The sequence below is a fragment of the Gobio gobio genome (genome assembly GCF_949357685.1).
Source record: "Gobio gobio genome assembly, chromosome: 13".
NCBI lineage: Eukaryota > Metazoa > Chordata > Actinopteri > Cypriniformes > Gobionidae > Gobio > Gobio gobio.
In genome coordinates, this window is record NC_137106.1 from 20,141,617 (window position 1) to 20,164,576 (window position 22,960).

Here is a 22,960-nt window from a genome sequence, read left to right on the forward strand (position 1 = left end):
ATTTCCCTACCTTAGGTGAAGGGTCATTCTGCTTGAATTTCCCGTTCTCTTTGCCGTTTGACTCCAGGTGCTTGGGCTCGTAGCATCTGCCCTCTATAAAGGCTATGTAATCATTATAGGAGCAGGTCGGGCCAGCCAGGATCCCCATAAAGTTACAGTTATAACTCAGATACTCCAGCAGACTGGGCATCTTCCTGTACAGAAGACACAAGGACAGAACAACAATAACCCACCAAATATAGTGAATTAAGTAACAAAACACACCCAATGTCAAATACCAAAACAATATTTTATATTGCTTATCTGGTACAAAATCGGAAATTAAAATATCAGAATGAAACACAGATAAATGTATAACAAATAAAATGAGAAAATTGCCCATTTTAAATAACAGCTAAAAACTAATGATGAACCACAGTATCTCACAAAAAAATTTCACATTTGTCATTTTGTCAAGCTGCGCTTATTACGTTTTGAAAACAACAACTTAATAAAACGATCTATGAGATATTACAGTACAATCACAGGAATTTTATTTGATTGCTAATGTCTCAGCCGTGAATGAGTCTGTAGCATATGTGACCAGCACTTTCTTTAGCCATGAACAAACATGACATTGACATTGTGTCATGTTTGAACAAGAACACAACTCAACCAGTGTGTAAACATTGACAATTTGCTTAACATTCTGTGACCACATGGCTGTGGTACAAACATTGTTCAAAACTGCACTCATTAACAATAGGGTGTGACTTCCGAAACCTGACGACTTCCTGTGTGGAAATCGGCTCACATGATGCAGCGGGAATGTTCAGTTGCTTGGCAACAGCCTTCAGGGCCTGATTGTGAATGATTCTCCAAGTGCTGTGCTGCTATTTGGGCACTGCAGAGCAATATTATACTCAAAATTATTGTTATTAAAGAATGCTGTGCACTCTCTGAGGGGAGGAGATTTTGATCAGTAAGAGGGACATTGTATCTCGAATCTGTCTCAATTTTTCTGCCCTGATTAGAAGACAGATCTTAACCTCTAAAACGTTGCGTGCATATAAGCAAAAATATATAGTTCAGTCATGTAACACTAGAGGGAACAGGCTGATAGGTCCTTTACATGCAATCTCCAAGCAATCACATCATTACCCAATGGCACAAGCCGATTGGCCTCTGTTGATCCTACAGCTAAAAGAGATTGCTTTGTTTAACATTTAAATAGTCTGGTTCAGCGTTAGCTGTAAACTGGTCCTGCAGTGTAGAGGGCTGCATTGGGATGGGATTGAGTCCCGCCGGGTCCCGCGGGACCCAACGTAAATCTCGCGGGAGCGGGCGGTTTGAATTTTGCTGCGGGCGGGAATGGGCGGCTAAAAAAAACACAGCGGGAATCGGCGGGATAGGGAGGTTGTCTAACGACATGATGGAGAAGATGTCAATAGATGATGTAGAAAAGAACCTCAAACGAGGTATTTACAGCACAAAAGCTAAGCAAGGAAAGTCTGACATTTGGAGAAGTTTCTCAATTGTTTTGGTAGGCAAAATCATGCGGTATAACGTTATATGTATCCACATATTGCGCAGCTGGCAAATACATAGCTACTTGATCATACCTCACCAAAAACGCTCAGCACTTCCCTGCAGGTCAAGTTGACTGTTTGGTGTTTTTGACAAACAATACATAGAAGTTTAGTGAGTGGAAATGGATTGTTTCTAAATGTCCGTTTGCTATTTTGTGTCACATTACGTTCTGTTGAAGCATGTTTTCTCAGGTTTCCTTTCAGTCGGTCACGTTCGACGTAACGTTACGTCGGAACTGACTGACGAATTGGGATCTGTTTTTTGTTTCTCAATCTGGTTTTCTGTTTTCTGTTTTGCAAAGCAGTCTATTTTTATGTGCAAAGTTTTTGATAAAAACGAAATTATATTTGAATGCATGTCTTTTTTCTTTTTTTTTTTACATGCAGGCCAGGGAAACGAAACAAACAACCCCATGAATCTCTTTAATAATATCAATACAAATACGTGTTTTTTTTTCTCCTGCGGGACGGGAGAAGACACAAAATCAATGCATCTCTATTATTGTGCGGGAATAAATTCTCAGAGTTTTGCGGGTGCGGGCGGGAGTGGACATACATATTGCGGGAGCGGGCGGGAGTGTAACACATACGTTGCGGGAGCGGGCGGTAATGGTCAGAAATTCGGCGGGTGCGGGCGGGAGCGGGATGAAGAAAACAGTCCCGCGCAGGGCTCTACTGCAGTGCACTATCACAGCTTCTCTGAAACCCTTCACCTCCTCCAGCTCCACCTGCCTAAACCTGCTACGGGATTCATTTGTCTATTTATGCAGCAGCAGCATATCTTACATGCTCACAGCAGTGTGTCTGCGTATCTATTAGCAGTAGCAAGTGAATCAACAGCAGCAGCATATTTATATCATGATAGTTACGCAATATCACGAGTCACGAGTACAACAAGTCAAGTCAAGTTGCCTTTATTTATATAGCGCTTTTTACAATGCTGATTGTTTCAAAGCAGATTCACAGTGTTAAATAGGAAAATAATACAACAGAATTTGATTAGGCTGAACAGCCGCTCTGGAGGAAACGGTGATGTCATCAGCTCATTTCGATTATAATATCATATGGCGCTTTTCCATTACCAGTACCAGCTCAACTCGACTCGCCTCGTCTCGGCTCGCTTTTCGCTCCGTTTTCCATTGCAGATAGTACCTCCACAACAGTTCCTGGTCGTCCTAGCGACGCCGTAGGAAACTGCCGTGACGTAATCTTCTATGCGACACACACCCACTACCCACACACACAGGACGCTCCCATCAAGCTCTCGCTGGATCCTCCTCTTTGGCAACCAAATGAAGAAAAGTCTGCACCTCCTCGTTTGACCACGGCGTATTCTTCCGAGTTGCCATAATAGTAATGGGTATATCAGGCAATCTCTGGCCAAACTATTTAAAAATGGTGGGGTTATTCAGGATACTCCGTCTGGCGCGTGCAATGAGGACGCAGTGAAAAGTGACGATTCTCTCTGACCAATCAGCAGTGTGCCGTGTTTTAACGTCACATTTTAGAACCTCGCCGGAGGTTATGCGAGAAAAAGTATCTGGAAGCAGGTACAGGTACAACTTTTACACAGTTGAAAACCAAACAAAGGTGAGTCGAGGCGAGCTGGTACTGTGTATTGGAAAAGCGCCAATACAGTGACAAAGCGGGCAGATCAGTAATTTAGTTTAACATTTATTTGAATATTTAGTTTAAAATTTTGTGTTCCCAACTGAGCAAGCCAGTTCCCCAATAGCACGATGTGATATTGATTTTATACAACAGTTCAATAAATGAGAAGTTAATATTGTGTTACATTTTAGACACAATTTGGTCAGCTTTTACACAATTTTGTCAACGAAAATACTGTATTACCTATAAAGCTACAGCAGAGCTGTTGTGCGTCTACGAGCAACTCACAGCTGTACTTCATTTCTGAATTAATCCGCGTTTTGGGTAAATCAATCGGATAAACCAATGATTCAATGGCCCATTCATAAAGAATGACTCAATTACTTACTCATTTAGACATTTACCGCCACCTACAGGCAGTTTTAGTTTCTTATTTAGAAATCTATTTAAAGGTATAGTTCACCCAAAAAGGACAATTCTGTCATTATTTTCTCACTCTCATGGTCGTTGAAGAAAATATATATTTTTTGTAATGTCTATTTGATGAATTTCTCATTTAATACAATAACAACTTTAAATTACCTTTTGGGTGAAATTTGATGTGCGATTATTTGTGATTAATTAGATTATTAATCGCCACATTGTGTAATGAATTAGATAAACAATTTTAAATCACTTGACAGCACATACATACATACATATATATATATATATATATATATATATATATATATATATATATATATATATATATATATATATATATATATATATATATATATATTTATTTATTTATTTATTTATTAGGGATGCAACAATACAGTTAGTCCACGGTTCAATACATACCTCGGTTTTTAACCACGGTTTTCGGTTCGGTTCGGTTCTGATGGCTAGTCACATAAGTTTTTTGCTATTCTATTCTTAGGCGACAGGAACAGAAAGAGGTTTAGGAAAAAAAATACTTCTTTTTTATTGCAATACCCTTTATCTTACTTAAAAAACACTTGTATACATTCCTAGTGTATTGTATAATACAAAATAAATGTATATAAAGATTTACACTGGCAGCTCAGAGCTGTACATTAGCATTTAAGTATGAAATTGAATGAATAAATGTAAAATTAAAACACTACATAGACTTCACTATAAAATATACATTGATTCTTATTAAAGTTACTGTATTAAAGTAATTCCACTTTAGACATAACCGACTGTGTTTATGTTAACCTTGTGTGTATTTGACAATATTAGCACAGTAAGACTACTTAGTCCCGTAATCACGTGTTTGACAGGCTTTTAGTGCTCGCACTCAATGAAACGTTTAATCAGCAAGGCTTTAAAACGCATGCAAATAATGAACTTTTGTGATTGTGAATAACTATAGTGTTCCGTGAGTATAACTCTCTGACACCAGCATTGCAAGCGTGGCTAAACACCCCCTAACTTTAGTGCATAGTGATTGGATATTTGCTCATATCAGCGCGTAGACTCACAGGCACACTCAAACAGAGCCAAAATAAACGGAGAGAAATAAAAAAGAATTAATTAAATGCGAAACCGAGAACACCGCAATTCACAAATGCGTATTGAACCGTGAATGCCGTAACGAACGGTTCAATATTAAATTGAGAATTGTGGCATCCTATACACACACACACACACACACACACAAACACATACACATACACACAGAGGCACACAAACGTACATATACACATTTTTGACTGTTGTCAGTGTGGGTTTGAAGTTGATTTTCTTTCAAAAGATGCAGAAAGTAAATGAGTGACCTCATCCCAACCACAAACATACCTTTCACACATACCTGACAGCAAGATACTTCTGATTGGGCTTTAGGTGCTCTTCCCTCTTCATCAAACCTATGGGAAAAACACACAAACACAGGCCCAAACTCATCAGAAACACTCCCGCAACACACTGTAATTTAGAAACATTTAGAAGTTGAGAAACATCGATGTAAAATACTATTCTATTTGATTATAATGCATCTGTACTGCAGCAATGGGGGGGAAGCCAGTGGCTTCCTGTGGCTCACACTGACCTGCAGAAACAGCAGTTATACTCTGATACAGCAAATATGTGTGAATGAAGCCCACGTGATGATGCAGGATCACACGCACTCACCAAGTACAAACAGAAACGATATCACTAAGCTGTGCTTACACATTCAGCCTTTTTTTAAAGTGATATGTCAAATACAAAAAAAAAAAGGTTTTATACAGGCTTAGTGAGAGCAAACTGAATGCAGTATATTTACATCTTTAGCGCCCACCCCATGGATTAAAACAAAGATAAATGCAAATAACTACTAAATGCATGTCTCTCTTTCTCTCGCCCTCTCTTTTAATTAATACTTTTATGTTACAAAAGATTTCTATCTCAAATAAATGTTGTTTAAATTAACTTTCCAACAGAACCAAATCAGCATATTAGAATGATTTCTGAAGGATCATGTGACTAAAGACTAGAGTAATGATGCTGAAAATTCAGCTTTGCTATCACAGCCATAAATTAATTAAATGTTTTAATTATATATATACACACACACACACACACACACACACACACACACACACACACACACACACACACACACACACACACACACACACACACACACACTGCCGTTGACTGTAGACATTAATTAAGAGTCTGTGGACAGTGATGTCGTGTTTTGGCAGCATTGAGCTGCTCTGCTCCAGTCTGGAGCGTGAAGTCTCCGGGGTTAGTGAGGAAAGCGGTTCAAACGTATTCTTCATTCATCTCTGTCGATGCACAACAACTAGATTAGTCACCCTATCAGCTTCCGCAGCCTTTAATGGCTACTGGAAAATGCATAACCAACAGCAGCATGTACACACAGACACAATCCCACTCTTCTTCCTTCAGCAAATGTGACGACCTTAAACAACACCGCATGATATTTGTTTACCGGGTAGCACTCTCAGGTCCTACACAGACCAATTGAAACATACTAGTATTGCAAGTATGCAACATACAAAAAGTATGGCATGTCATTACAACAGAACCATGGCCTAGCTGTTAGCACAATATCTACATACACATTGAGACAAGGTGCTAATGTAGGACAGATCTACCCATGTGTGATGTTTTTTAAAAAGCTTTTACTTGTATTGAAAAAGGTGAGTGCTATCAAGTGGCTAAATGGGACTACAGACGCTGATGGGACATTAAACATCATCACAATAAACAGGTAAACACAACTACTCACTAGTCCGCTTTTACAGCCTCTGAGCCCTATTTTAACAATCTGAGCACATGGTCCGAAGCGCATGGCGCAGGTGCACTTAGGGCGTGTCCGAAACCACTTTTGCTAGTGTAACGACAAAAAAAATGGTCGCCGTGCCAGGTGCATGGTCCAAAAGGGTTGTCTTTAGTCTTTTAATGAGTCATGGGTGCGTTTTGGCGTAACGTGCAATAAACCAATCAGAGTCTCATCTCCCATTCCCTTTAAAAGCCAGTTGCGCTTGCACCATGGTGGATTCGCTATTTACATGGCGGAACACTTCTTCAGAGAGGAATCCTTTTAACTTTTTAATTTAAAAATGTTTGTGTGCTGCTGCGCATCCCTGTGTGTGTAATAAGCAGAGTCAATGCGCGTTGCGCACCCATCTATAGGCGCATATTACTAAGGGCATTGTTCACTCTTGACGTCTTTTTTGAAGCTGCCAGCGTCTGTTTTACATAATAATCCTATGGAGTAAACCGTGTTTTCAAAGAAGTTGTGAGTGCTTTTTTAAATGCCAACGCTGACATCTTTTTCTACAACTCAGAGCATCTGAAAAAATGTCTGATAAAAACGCCCTACGTCAAGTGCCTTTTTGAGAGCTCACCAAAGACAAGCGAGTAACAAGACTTGACTCGTTTCCATAACAAGTAGAAAAATGGAGAAGGTGCCAGTAGATTGACTAATTGTGCTAGTGTCGGAGCAATGATTTGTAGCAGATCTTCAAACTGACTTTTGTTAGTCTAAAATATGCCGCAAATCGCGCATCATCCAACCGGAGCTGCTGAACTAAATTATTGTAAGCACCATCCTGTTTTCTTCCCCGTATAATGTCGTGCACCGACAAACGTCGTTGTGAACCGACATTCTGCTCCCCTTTAACTTCAAAGAGCCAACTTTCTCGACATATATATCTATATATATCTCTCTGCACCACACAGCACTCTTGTTGCAGCTGTTGTTATAGCAACAAAAGACGCCCTAGGCTGCTATTTGGAACCAAACGCCTCCAGTATTTTTTTTTTTTTTACTAAGAGCGCTCGTCAACTTTTTCTTGTCAAAAAACACATCAAGTGTGAACACAGCCTAACGCACCCTTTAAAGCTACACTGTGTGATATTTTCCCCCATATAGCGCTGAAAAGGTATATGACCATCCAGTGAATATTAGTTTCTGTTCCTCTCAATTCAGATTTCGTTTTAACTCCTACATGTGACCATGGTGTAGTTCGTTTATAGCCTACGTTTAGCTTTTTACTTCTGCCGATTGTATTTAGCCTTCAAAATTCATAATACCAGTTATTATAGCCTTTTTTACTCTTTTTATATATATATATATATATATATATAGATTATCTCTAGCGTTTTACAAAAGGGCCAAAAATATATTAAAAGTGTTTAAAAAAGGCTATAATAATAAAAAATAAATTATTTTATTTTATTAAAAATGATTCAACATTAGTCTTTCGCAAGTCAAAGGTCATTTGCCAAATTATCAAAGTGCCACACTTTCATTCTGAGTTCAGGGGAAGACCATTGCATAACTTCATTAAAGCGCATGGATTAATATGTCATGTGTGTTGTCTGCAGTGGAGCAGGGCATGCAGAGCTAACGGCAAGTCATGCGGAGGCAGCTCAGAAGTGCTGGGCTGCAGTTTCGGCCAGCTGTTCTGAGAGCTACTGCTTCAGAGAAACGGGATGTCCTCTCTTAAACAGGAAATGTGGTGACTGTGATGCCACTTCTGTCTGACTCTAACAGTGACTTTTATCACAGCGATTAGCTCTGTGGTTGAATAAGTATCTAAAAACTATGCTAGGATGGCGTGCAATCTAGCTTACTTATCAGTCGCCTTGTTTACATGGGGGATTTGCCAGTCGTTGATAAAACTAGAGTGGTTTCCCTTGGGTTCCTGCCATTATGCTTTCTCTGCTGCTCATTCCTTTGTGCTTAAAGGGATAGTTCACCCAAAAATGAAAAATCTGTCAATATTTACTTTGGAATGTCATTCCAAACCCCTTTCTTCTGTGGAACACAGAAGATGATATTTGCAAGAAAGTATGACCATATAACTGACACATACACTATTTTCAAATCTCAGACAAAAAAAAAATGGACACTTGCTACCTTTGGGATCAGTAAGATTGTAAGAATGTTCAGTAAGACCCTGATCAGACAGAATGTGTTTTTCAGGTTTAAAACGCGAGGCACACCACACTGCCTTTTTTTGGGGTGACATTTTTTTAATTTAGAAAAGAGCAGTGTGCTGCGTTTTTTTTATGTTGCTAGGCAACCCCCGAATCAGCTGTCCTGTCAGTCTAATCAAGGTAACATCACCACAATGGATGTCCATTCCATTGTCCATTCATTTGATAGAAAAAAAGCAAATGACGTCGGGTGCTTTTCTGCTCAGAGTTGACTTTTATTTCAACTTCAGGTGCTCCTACAAAAACGCAAGGCAAAGCAGGCGGCTAAACCGTGAGGCGCCCGGGGCATATAAACAGCGCGCAAAACGCTCACTGCCAACAGAAAACTATTTTTAAAAAGGCGCCTCTCACTGCAAAAAAACGCATTCTGTCTGATTGTGTCTTTTATGCTCACCAAGGCTGCATTTATTTGATCAAAAATACAATATATTTTTTCCAATTCAATTCAACCAAATTTATCTCGGCCCAAAAAGAAAATTTTTCATGATAATTTACAAAATATACCTAATAACCGAAAAAGGTGTAGACTGAAGCTTAAGGTTACAGTAATATTGTGAAATATTATTACAATTTAAAGTCATGTTTTTCTATTTTAATATATTTTAAAATAATTTATCCCTGTGATGGCAGTGTCTTCAGTGTCACATGATCCTTCAGAAACCATTCTAATATGCTGATTTGGCGCTCAAAAAAAGAAAAAAATCTAAAAGAATTTATTTAAAAAATAAAATATTACTGACTACAAACTTTTGAACGTTAGTGTATATTCAAATATGGTCATGGTGTCAAAATCACTTTGAATGAACTGTCTCTTTAAACACACTCAGTGGAAGGAAAGTCCATTAAACTTGAAATCGCCTTCATTCTCCTTTATCAATGATCCAGATTATGCAAAAATGATGTGGTGATGCAGCATAATTAGTATCGCATTAAACAGATTTCACCAAGCTGCATAATAAGCGATATAGAGTGTTGGTCTGTGAAGTGCAACATCCAGCTGGCAGCCCTAACTACTTTGGCCCACTCACTAGAGTGCAGCGCCAGCAATGGTACAAATCAATGGCATACGAGGACATGGTGTAGCAGCAGGGTTTAACAGCCCTTATGTAATTCCTAGAGCCTCTAACATGGGCATAGATAGAAACAATGGAGCTGTAGAAAGATTTCAGGTAGAAATCATGCCACTCTCATTCACTATTGAGACTTTTCAACCATGCGGATGAGAATGGGATTAATAAATCTGTTACATACCATCATGAATCTCAAACGCCAAACTTGTGATCTTCTGTGTGATGACCATCATGGGCCTGGAGACAGAGGGAAAATGAAAGTGTGTATTTGTGAGAGACCCTGTTTACACCTGATATTGAGTCCGTACAAGAGCTTCCACTTCTATCACACCTAGCTATTCAACATTTATTATTTATACAGCTGTACTGACCACATCTCCATAAAGCATCTTAATGGTTGAGATCACCTTGGTGTAAATGATTCTGATCCGCTTCGATCCTGAGGTAAAACTAGCCCTGATATACTTGCTCTCGCTGTGGTTAACTGGAATATTTCATTGGAGCAAAGCTGGAGTCTGGATTTTTTTTTCTGATTTCTTGCAAAGAAATTTTATTGCAAAGATTATTGCAAAGCAGAATACGAACAGTGATTTCCCCCCCCTTATGTTCAGTCTATAGGTAGTGAGACATTTTGTGCATACATGAGGCATCTTTTCACAACAGACACGGAAACCTATACTTAAAGGGATAGTTCACCCAACAATGAAAATTCTGTCATCATTTACTCATTCTCATATTGTTCCAAAGATGTATGAGTTTCTTTCTTCTGCTGAACACAAAAGAAGATATTTTGAAGAATGTTGGTAATGTGGTGGAAAAATGTAATCATAGAAGAAAATTCATTCTGCATGAGAATTTATTGTTCACATTTATCCGTACATCAAAGAATATTATGCTGGGGTTTCTGAGTTCATATACATACGAGAATGTTTTGCTATGCATGACTGTGAGGTAAAATCAGCAAGACAATGTGACCAGCAAAGTGACCTTAGGGGTCACTGTCCACCTAAATATGGGTCTCATGACCCTAGGGGTCAGGGTACATCTAATTTTGAGGGTCCCCAGTGTAAGGATGAAAGAAATGTGGAGTTATTTGAGTATGTGTGGAAAATTACAGAAGGTGTGATGCTGACCTTGGAAAAGGTATAAAAGGGAGCTCAATTGTTTAGTCTGCAGACATTCAGGATGGCTGTATGACTGTTGACGAGCCTGACAAGCCATCAAGATGTTGGGTCTGGGAACTCACCATTGGCAGGGCTCAATCCGAGGGGCGGGATAAACGGTTGTCTTTCAAATTCCATCTGCACGCAATTGGATAGCGCTACAACCAACCAGAGCAACGAAGAAGGTGAAGCGGAGCTAGTTGATAGATTAAACTTTCGCCGTATCTGGTCAGCAAAACTCCAAACACATCTTCCTTTCTTAAGAATGACTTCAGTGCCGTTCTTTGTTCTTTTCTCAAAGACAATCTCCAAGTCTTCCAGAGTCGCGGCCAAAGCTGATTCAAGACCGCTGTTCGCCAGCTTCTTTGTTTACGAGTAGCACGCTGAACCGCCGCAACTCTGCCGTCATTATGTTAAGCCTGCCCACCGACTCTATACACGATGTGATTGGCCTGACCAGAGTTTGTTTTCTCCAGATCGCAAGCCAACGGAGAGTTGCTAGACGACCCTGGCTGCAAATTACATTTGCTGCCGCTAGGGTGCGTCTAGATTTCTAGGCTGACTGTTGACTCTTCTTTTGCAAAAGAATAAACAATTTTTTAAATTTACAAAGATAAGTCTCTTATTCAGAGTTGATTAAAAAACTGCCACAACAGTAACCAGACTGTTGACGGTTGCCATTAACTTCCATAATATTTTGTTTCCTACTATGAAAGTTAATGACTACAGCCAACTGTCTGGTTACCAACCTTCTTTAAAATATCTTCTTTTGTGTTTAGCAGAAGAAAGAAAAAACGCATACAGATTTGGAACAACTTGAGGGTGAGTAAATGATGACAATTTTCATTTTCGGCTGAACCTTTAAAACCAAATGTCATTGTATGTTTTTGTGAAAGCTGAAAAAAAATCCCTCTAAAACCCCCAGTACTTATTGTTATGAATTTTTTATTTAGTTTTCATTTCTAAACAATTTTAAACGGTCCTTTGAGTTTAGTTTAGTTTTTGCTAGTTATCACTATATCACGGTTAGCTCTTAATATGTTTACTGATTTCAGTTTATTTTATATTATATAGTTTTAGTATTTATATAAATTATACACTACAGTTAAAACATTTGGGTAGTAAAAGTTTATAATGTTTTCTAACGTTCTAGGTCTTTTATCAAGGCTGCATTCATTTGATCAAAAAGACAGTAAAACAATAATGTTTTTGATATTTAAAATAGCTTCTATTTCTGTGGAAACCCTGCTACATTTTTTCAGGATTCTTTAATGAATGGAAATTACAAAAGAACAGCATTTACTTAAAATAGAAAAGTAAATGTCTTAACTGTCACTTTTGATGAATTTAATCAATCAATGTCATACTTGCTGAATAAAAGTATTAATTTCTTTCAACAACAACAACAAAATCTTACTGACCCCAAACTTGTGAACAGTAGAGTAATCAAAACTAAACTAGTATAATTATATAATTTAATTTCTCAAAACAACCCAATGTTATTGCTATATAGTGACAGTATCATGTTTAACATTGGCAAATTTTATAATATATATTGTATCAAAAACTAAGCTGTTTTTCATAAAAAATGTTGTTAGTTTTGGAGACAATAAAATGTATTTTAGTTTGTTATTTCCATTAATAATGTTTTTTATTTTTTATTTCAGCTAGCAAAAATTGTCTTACTCAGTTTTCATTACTGATTCCAGTGCAAAATAACTTACCCAGTGAAGTCTGCGGAGTACATTCCATAGTCAAACACAAAGATTCTGGTGACCTGGCAGAAACTGAGATATCCCAGCGTAATCACAAAGCAGTATCTATGGAGAAGGCGGCAAAAGAGGGGAAAACTTGAGAAAAAAAAGGCTATATTTGGTACAACATACCACACTACTTCATTTCAGCAGTATGTATTTTGTGGGCACTATGCACATGCTGTGTAAGCAAAAAGTGCAGTATACATAAACCACAGTGTGAAAATACTGTATCCCACAATGCAAAGCACTAAACTTGCCCTTCGATTTCCTGCATGACAAATTAACCCCAAGTAAGTTTGACATCTCTTTATTGGCTTACTTTTGGCAGTCCAAACAAATTAGTCATTTTTATAGAAGACTGTATTAAAATGAGAAAAAGAACAGATTTAATTAGTCAGGGTCAAATTGACCGTAATTGGATTCAAATAAACTAATAAAGATTAAATTAAAATGTATGTGTTTTAACATTCAATTATTTAGTGATTCCTCTGCGTACCACTAGAGGCAGCCTGAGTACCACTTCTGGTACTCGTTCCACACTTTGAGAACCACTGCCTTAGGACGTTAAAATATGCAGGTCAAATTGACCCAAGAACATCACCATCGTAACAGAAATGATGCGTGTATATGTCAAAACACATCAGCATGTTGAAACTTTGCATACACTTTCATGACCCTAAATGAGAAAAGGTCACAAAATGTAATGAAAAAAAAAAACATAGGTTAACCGGTATTTCCGACAACTCAAAAAGCAAAATGATAATTATTAGAATTTATTCCATTAATATTTTTCTCTTATTTTTTAGTTAATTTAAATGCAGGAAGAAAAGACAATTATAGCAAGAGCCACCAACTATCTTAAATTAGCACGAGTCCCCACTTTGCTGCAAATAGCTCACATCTGATATCTGATATTATACATGATAATTCATGCAAGTTATTTGCATACTACAACAAATTCATGAGTGGAGATTATGATCAAAGCTGCTCTGTAACATCGTTGCCTAAAGCAGTATGTTAGAACAACACTATTAAACTCGTGCCATAAATTTCAACTCGGCTTATTAACTTCCTCTCACAGTCTGATAAAGATTGCTCTTTTATTCAGCATATTAACCATCAAAAGGAAGTTAAAAGCCACTGAAAGTTATCAAAAGACCCACTGATGTTCAGCAGGGCCTCATTTTGAAGCAAAAGCCACACACAGCTGCAGAACGTTTGGTATGTTACATTCAGGTCTCTGACTCAAATAGAAGTCCCCCGATTCCTCACTAGGCAACAGTGGGCAAATTCTTGGCATTGTAGTTCCTGTCTTTGCCTCAAACAAAGCTGGTTTAACATGTCTACAGTCCCACTCGCGGTATTCAGAGGCGGTGCCTGCTCGGTCTCAACAGTAGGCCCTTCATCAGAGCTCTGAGCAGCACTGTGTGTGTACTAAGAAGACCTTCTTCTGTTTAAGCATTCTATAGGATGATTGTGTGGAGGTTCTCGTCTAGTTGCACAGGGAACATTGTACAGTTAGAAGATGGATTGTGCTTCTCAATGCTGAATGGTGGTGGGACAGTCAACGGGACATATGCATCACAAATGCAAAGCATACTAAACATAGTAGGCCAAACATGCCCGGGCAATATACTATTTTTAGTGGTTTGTCTGTGCGTGCATGCTTGAATGCTTTTTTGCTCAGCTAATATTAACCACAACCCCAAAACAAACAGTTTGTGATGTTCTCTATCAACTTGTTTGATAATAATGAATTGTAAGATAATGGATGTAGATGGAAACGCAAGCATGCACATGCAAACAAGTGTTCACATCCTACAAAATCATGGTATACTGTTTTACTACATGCACAAAAGTATGCAAATTCAGATGTAGCCTAGGTTGTCATCAGAAAAGTATTGATGTTAGAAACATTAAATACACAATACTAAAACATTTAAAATTATTTAAAGGAACCCATTATGCCCCTTCTGAGAGACTAGAGTAGGTTTTCATGCTTGAATGTTCAAAAAACATTATTTTTCACATGTTACATTGTTGCAGCACCTCTATTCCCAATCTGTCAGTAGCTCTGTTTCTATCCACCTATTTTTATGCACATTTTGGGATATCGCATCAAAAACTACTGGATGGAATCGGCAAGATGCGCATAAATTCTAAAATGCGCATTAAAAAAAACACATGCACTCATTTGTGTTGATAAATCTGATAAGAAAACATGCGCACGATGGAAACACATTTACTGAATAAATTACTTGACGCGCATCAAAAAAAGAATCATGTGACTTTGCACGATGGGACAACATAACCGAAAGCAAGATAGATAACACGTCTCTGAGACGCAAGTCATTTATTATAAATGGATTACGGAAATTATCATATACAGTGGCTTCTTCTTCTTTTCCTAGTGATATTTAGCACCAGTTTCTAAGGAAGTGATGATTTTGTTCTCTTTGACTCACTGGATGGAAACAGTGCTTTATTCGCAAATGCCTTATGTGATATTCCAATTTTGCACACAAGTTAAATTCGCAACTTTGGAAGGAAAAATACTCTGTTTAATTCCGGTCTCCATGAAGCCCCTCCATGTGTTCTGATTGGTCGGCTGGATCTCAGCAACAATCCAGAAACAAATCTACAATATGAACCCTTCCCAGTCAATATATCAAGAGCGCAAACTAACTTTCTAACACTAAACCAGTGCCACAAAAGTGTTCTGTGCACACAAATCTTTTCACAGTCACACAATGGCTCTCAACAAACAGAAAACACACAGACACACACACACACACACTAAACGAAGCCAAAAAAACGTATTTAAATAATTTTCATTTAAAAAAGCATTTTAATTAAATATACAGCCATCTCTATTCAAAAAAAGCAGTTGGCTCCTTAAAAGAAAAAGTTCCGTTCCAACAATGCCATATTGTGCATAACGTGCATCACCTATTGATTTTCTTCTGCCTGTCTCAACTGGAGAGTCGCCTATAAACTGCCTTTCAAGGACTCACACTCTTGAGCAGCCCTTCTATAAATATACATATACACTATTCATCTCCAATAAGTCAGACAAGAGCTCCAGTGACCCGTGATGAGGGCAGCACTCTCTTGCTCTCTCACACACACACTCTTTTCTGGTCCCATTTTCATTTGGCAATGACCACCACACTCAGTCTCAAGATGATAATTTACAAAAACGAGACACAAGGGGGAAGTGTTATCAGCCGCTGTTAGAGGGGGGGTGGGGTGTGGGTCTTCTCTACACCATAAAATCCTTCTCTCACATACCTGAGTGGAAACATATTAAAGCAATAAATCACATCATAAACGTGTCATTTTTAATGAAACAGGCGACAGTCACACCATTGTGCAATAGAACAAGACCTGAGAGAACGACCTTCTAACCAAACTCTTTAATTCTCAGAGCAGAAGTTGAAAAGCGCACAGTTATAAAGGGTGGTTTTGTGTTGTGTATGACTTGACATACAGTATTTCAATGAAGTTGAATTTGGGAGCAAGACCTCTGTATGAAAGCTTAGCGTGCTCCATTTATTCCGTATTCTTTAACTTTCCTGAGTTTGATGCTCACAGAATCAAGCTGTCAATAAATAGACATCCATAAGAGCTCTAAAAGAACATTAACACACACAGTACTTTCTTCGCTGAAGGTCACCAAGTTGCTGTATATGCTTTAACTCTTTCCCTGCCAACCGTTTTTTTCTTTTTTTCTTTTCATTTTCACAAAAATGTCATGGTCCCCAGAATATTTTGTTGTATGAATATCAGAACACGCAATATATCAAAATAAAGATCAGAACCTCTGCTTTTATTCTAGCTTCATGAATTCTTCATGCATTATTTTTTTGCATGAAAACACTTGAATGTGGGTAAGTTTCATTGAAAAAAGTTACATTTTGAGCTAAATTGGATCAGATTCAGAACGAAGATCAAAACATAGATGGATCCATGTAGATCGAGTCCATCATCACCCCAAAGCTTCACAGTCCATTAGGCATTTCCTGGGTCAACATTTCATTAAGTAACATTAGGACATTTTGATTTATATGATCATATTGTTGATGATCACATTATTTTACCAATGCATTTGCTTACATTTAAGATCGCTTGTTTCTGCTTCTTCTTTCCCTGTTTTGATCTGGAGATACTGTACTGGTTCAGGAGATGCGTAATAGCGCCCCCTACCTTACAGTAATAACAGTAATAACACAGAAAGCTGTAAAAAACAGAGCATGTGAGCGAAGCAGAGCGGTGTGACGCTAAGCTCAATATTCCGCTGAATGCCAGCGCGCTCCACTCAATCGCTCACAGCCCAAGCAAACGCTCCTCACGCTCACCGGTAAAACGACATTCGCTCAAATCCTGCTCCGACATGAAATTTGTTTCCCTGTATTGCACTATACTTGTAGCCATTTAAAAAAAAAAAACATTTGTTTCATATTTATGTTTTAATATTATAATTTTTTTTATATAATTTCATCTGTCGATTATGAACAGCATGAGTATAGGACACATCATAAGATGCACAATATGTTGGAAGACATGGAGTGGATCAGAATATATTTTGACCACTTCATTAAGTTTTGTTTTGTAGAAAGACTTTCTTTAAAGTAAATTTCGTTTTGTATAAATTGTATCTTAATTTTGATCAATGTTTCATTAACCAATTGCCTAGATTTAATAAATAATTTGCAAATATAGCAGACAATATAATCATGGCGCTAATCATAGACTAGAGCGCATCTAATAAATAAACAGAAATATGCCAATAGAAAGCTTGAAATGTCTACTTTTAAACGAAACATTTCAAAACGAAAATAAATAGTATCTGTATGACATGCATTTCTCTATTGGTGCGTCCACTACTGCGGAGATGGCGAGTCAGCATCATCAACTTCATCTTTGCAGCCGGTAATGACAAAGAAAAAATCTAGTTTATTAATAAATATTTAAATTGTCTCCTTGCTATTTCTGACACATTTATAATTATTACTTTTGCTGTTCTTTGTGGCAAGCTTTATGCGTGCGCTTGAGTGCAGAATAGGCTAATGTATTACTACATAAACGCTCGTTTAGAATTCTCTCCAGCATATATTTAAGTAATTCAATAAGCCTAATATAAATGTGTACTTAGTCATCAACTAATGGCTTAAATGAACAACTAGGCCTAGTAGAAAAAAACTGTAGTCAGGGGCAGCCCTACTAATTTCACATATTTTCGAACCAGCATGTCACAAAGGGAATTCTGGGTTGAGCGAGCGGCGGGGAGCGGAATGAGCGAGAGGATCGGGAGTTTCAGATAAGCGCTCTCTGCTCTGGAGGAAATATAACCGCTCTACTCACATGCTCTGGTAAAAACTCGTCAATGGCAGGGAAAGAGTTAAAGTTGGTCGCTGGTAGGAGTTCAGGAGTCAGATCAGGTGAACGTCATTGTATGCAGTCTTATTGGGCCGTCTCTGTGTTTCTAACCATTTGCAAAAAAAAACGGAACTTTGCTGCTACACCAACCATCACTGTCACTCATATCACCTCAAATCATATGCCCTGTTTACACCTGGTCACTTTATGTGCTTTCTCTGATCGGATAGCTATCCGATCGTGAAAAGACCAGGCCGGTGTAAATGCCCTCTGAAACGCTTCGAGATTACTCAAAACACATCCTGAAGCCAAACTGGACACGTGTAAACACATCTGGTTTTTGTAGCCACATGTAAATTTTACACCTCCCAAAATCGTAAAAAAAAAAATGTGTGTAGTAGTCAGATATGACACCAATACACATCACCATACATATGGCCCGCAGCAGATGAGCCTCTTTTTAGCAAGCCAATGTGCAAAACAGCCGCAAATGAAACTGTAAGTTCAGCGTCGTATCCTGAAGCTCAACACAAAATCATCTTCATTAAAAGTAGTGGGACTGTAAGGTAAGGTTGAAAATAGTGATAAAAAAAAAGAATGACCCCAAACTTTTGAATGGTAGTGCACACAAGCCTTAAAGATGCAGTTGCAAAAAGCCTATTGACGGTTTTTGGTGTAAGAAAAAAAATTGCATTCATTAGTCATAAAAGTTACTGCTGCCATAGTAAGACCAATCAGTTATGATGAATCCAAGGGTTCACATATTTTTTACACAGGAATCTTGCTTTCTAGATATTGCTAAAAGCATCACATTATGGAAATCACATTATGGATTGCGAATGCCCTTTTGTGCTGGCTTTAATGCCAGAGAAGAGAGAGTATAAAGTATTCCGTTTTTTATATAATGAAGTGTTTGCATTATCACTTCAGCAGCTAATCTATGCCAGTTTTATTGGTAGTCTGACATAATGACACAGGTAATAAACCATTTAAGTAATGTGAGCCTCTCAAAATAGATACTTCTGCTTTTTATGCAAACACGCATACACCTTGCATTCCTTAGCGGTTTTCCACCCCTGTTTTTCAATTTCCCTTCATCCTTTGCTTTGCCCTCTCATCTCCCCTGAGCAGCGGAGCATGGCATCACTCTATTACTGACTGGAGTTTCAAAAGGTCTGTTCTGTAGCACTGCATCCCTAATGCGGTCTCTGTGCTCACTGCAGGGAACAGGGCCAGTCTATGTCTATATCATCCCCACAGACTCCTGCACAAGTTCATCTTATCAGTCGTCAACAGTTTAGAAGTTGCTGCTTTTTACCTTCTTAGACGAAAGCACGTAAGAGCCAAGAGTAAGGAAAAGTGACATGTTTTATAATCGGTGCAAACTACAGATTACTGTGACCTAACACATTATCTCACTTCCAATATGAAACGTTCACAGTTCAAAATGTGTCGTTTCAAGGTCTAGTTTGTCTAGGTTAGTAACGAAAATCATTAATTCATCAAGTATGTTAATATACATATCTGATCTCTATCAAAATCTGATTTCACCTTAAAATATACCAACATAAAACAACATCAGGGTAACATACATGAAATTAAAGTAATGCAATAAACATATTTAATAATAACAATTGACTAATTACTGATAACAAAAATAAGAAACAAAATGTATTATATAAAAAATCATATGTGATTCTGGGAATGTCCCTTTACTGTTTTTTTCTTTACCAATAAATATGATCTTTCGTAGGTTTCTACTATCAAAAACCATAAATATGACAGTATTTTAAAGTACAATTACATATAATCAGTGTTGGGCAAGTTACTGAAAATTAGTAATTAATTACAGTTACTGGTTACTTCTTTTAAAAGTAAATGAATTACTTTACCAATTACTGTATATCAAAAGTAATTAGTTACTAGGGAATGTAACTTTTAAGTTACTTTTTTGTCTGCTTTTTAAATGTAAATATGAACAGTACTGAACAGTTAAACACAATAAACATAATTGTTCATTCAACATTTCAGGCGAAACTGGACAAGTGTAAATTAAACTGGTTGTTTAAACCACATATGTTAATTTTACTCCCGGCAAATTGTTAAAATAATTTACGCGTGAGAGCGTGTTATAGGCTATATATGACATGTTGTGGTCAGATATGACGTCGCTACTGCAACACGCATCGGCGCAAATGAGTAGCAAGCCAACACGCAAACTGCCGCAAGTGAAGTAAGTCTCAGATGCTCAAAAACACAATCCTCTTCATTAAAACTAATAAGACTAAATGATCTCACCAGTGCTTAGGTAGCTCTGATGAATAAAAAGCAGCTCATATCTGTTGCTTTCGTTGACGTGAACTCCGTTAAATGTGCATATAGCGCGGAATTGAAGATTGGATTTATATTAATTTTGCAGAGAGGTGTAAGGTAAGGCAACCTGCATGTTTTTTATTTTATTTTTTTATTTGTTTAGATAGTGTAGCCCATTTCATTTGCGAGCGCCTACAATCAGCCTACCTCAACTCATCAAAAATGCCTTTTTACTGTGGTGGTGGTGGTGGTGGTGGTGATAGTGGGCTAAACGTTTAAACTGATGCTTAAAGTGTTTTATATCTATGGATTTTATTATAGCCAAGACAAGTTAAGTGTTGATTTGAGAGGCTAAAGCGTTGGATTAACTCACTGTCGGCTGCTGGCCACTTGGTCGTCACTTTAAAAAATAAAAACTTTAATTTAACAAACAAAAAATGCTCCAAATTTTTTTCTAAATGAACTTAATAAAGAATATAGAAAATATAGAATATAGTAAATAAAGAAAAAAATAATAAGAAGAATACTGTTAAATGTTAAATTAAACATTATATTTTATTATATATATATATATATATATATATATATATACAGCTCTGGAAAAAATTAAGAGACCACTTAACATTGATTTCTCATCTAAGTGGTCTCTTAATTTTTTCCAGAGCTGTATATATAACAATATATAATGTTTAATTTAACATTTAACAGTATTATTATTATTTTTTTTTTGTAATGTTATGTTTTTAAAGATAAACTCTAAATAAGTGTTAGAGGATGGCAAAGGGAAACCAAATGTAAAAATAAGGGAAATTAGATTGAGCATGCACAATTATATATTATGTATTGATTTTTGCTGTTTTTTTGTTTTTTTTTTCAGAGGTAAATGTGAGGTGGTGTATTGAACCCAGAACATTCATCTATGCGCTACACCTGCTCTGTGTATTTAGTACACATGGACAAACTCCATGTATGATAATTATGCAGTTATGCAAACATCTGGGCAGGAGGCCGACGGTCAACCTGTCATAATGACCTTTTTAACTAGCCGAAGTTCACAAACCATGTTGGCAGGACTTCTGTCTCGACGTTCTAATGTATGTGCCAAGGACAGGTGACCTAGCACAGTTATCTAAATCCCTCAGATATGGGGTAATCAGATGTGCCTGTTATTCAGAAATGCATTCAATACATAATGAAATCATATGATTGTGTCAGTATTTTCCTTGTTTTTGTTGCCATGACTTAGGATTCAGTACACACTACACACATTAGTGTTTATGGTTGGTTTCAATAGTAAACACTATCGAGCAGCGCTGGTTATTTTTGGTACCGCCCTGAGCAGCAGTGCAAAACACATGGTCTAGCACATCTATTCATCTGACCCCAGATCAGAGGGAGCTGTCACTCAGCATACGACTCGTGGAAACAATAATGAAAACAGACGCTCACTCATTGCTCTAGGGCTGTTTACTGATAAGAACGAAATGGATGGGTGAGAGAGGCATGGATTAGTCTTCAACAAACCAACCACAGAGCTAGACGAATAACTCAGGCATGTTGTGAACTGGATGGTTTGATGACTGTGTCATGACACTATTGAGAGCACTGTTCCAATGCCATAATACATTTCTGAATTGACACGAGGTTGTTCCTGTTATTGGAAGCAGGGCCGTTCGATGGTGCAGGGGATTGTGAGGTCGGTACTCACTTGTGCATGTGTTCCACACCTGTGAAGATCATAACGCCGTAAGCAAGACCGCTCTGTACCAGAAAATGTAAGGCATACCTGAAATGAAGCACAAGGAGAAGAGGATACCAATGAAAAGTGTATGGACATAAAACTTTATTAAACTATGAAACAAGGCTGTCAGTTTGAACAGGACAGAATTGTGTTTCTGAATAAAATAAGACAGAAAATCCCATATAGCCAAATCCCAGTAGATCAGCAGTTTCTGAAATACTCAGACTAGCCTGTCTGGCACCAACAAAGTCCAATCAAAGCCTTTCTTTCCATTTTGATGCTCAGTTTAAACTTCAGCAAATTGTCTTGACCAGGTCTACATACCTAAATGCATTGAGTTGCTGCCATGTGATTGGCTGATTACATATTTGCGTTAACAAGCAGTTGAACAGGTGTATATACCAGAGGTGGGACAAAGTCATTGTTATGCAAGTCACAAGTAAGTCTCAAGTCTTTGCCCTCGAGTCCCAAGTCAAGTCGAGTCAAAGATGAGGCAAGTCCGAGTCGAGTCAAAAAGTCAAAGCCAGCAAGTCTCAAGTCGAGTCCAAAGTCCTACCATTTTAGTTTCGAGTCATGTCAAGTCCTCTTACCACAGAAATAAAATGTATTCAAATCCTGTACGTCTGTTAGATTTATATTTATTAAAACCTCTTTTTATACAATGACATTAATCAAATACAGTATAAAAATAGAACATTTAAATTTTCACAAAAAATGCTTGTTTTTCAACAGCATATTGCACTAGAACAATGCACAGCAGCTTCAGTCCTGGATTGTATTGACCTCATATTGCAAAACAGTTTAACTTTCAAATAGACATGGGTCCTTTTAGGGCTAACTTAAACATGTCATCAATAAAATCCTCACTCCTCAAACACTGGACCAACGT

At 37.6% G+C, this 22,960-nt stretch overlaps 1 protein-coding gene across 1 annotated transcript in view; it reads right to left on the bottom strand.

The window, feature by feature from the left end:
• The window catches only part of mboat2a (membrane bound O-acyltransferase domain containing 2a), a 90,076-nt gene that overhangs the window by 15,526 nt on the left and 51,590 nt on the right, over positions 1 to 22,960 (bottom strand). The window contains exons 3-7 of the mRNA XM_079833803.1: positions 22,039 to 22,116; positions 12,606 to 12,701; positions 9,900 to 9,955; positions 5,002 to 5,056; positions 11 to 194 (exon numbers count right to left, since the gene is read on the bottom strand). Of these exons, the coding sequence (XP_079689929.1) occupies positions 11 to 194; positions 5,002 to 5,056; positions 9,900 to 9,955; positions 12,606 to 12,701; positions 22,039 to 22,116 (469 nt within the window). The remainder of the gene's footprint in view (positions 1 to 10; positions 195 to 5,001; positions 5,057 to 9,899; positions 9,956 to 12,605; positions 12,702 to 22,038; positions 22,117 to 22,960) is intronic.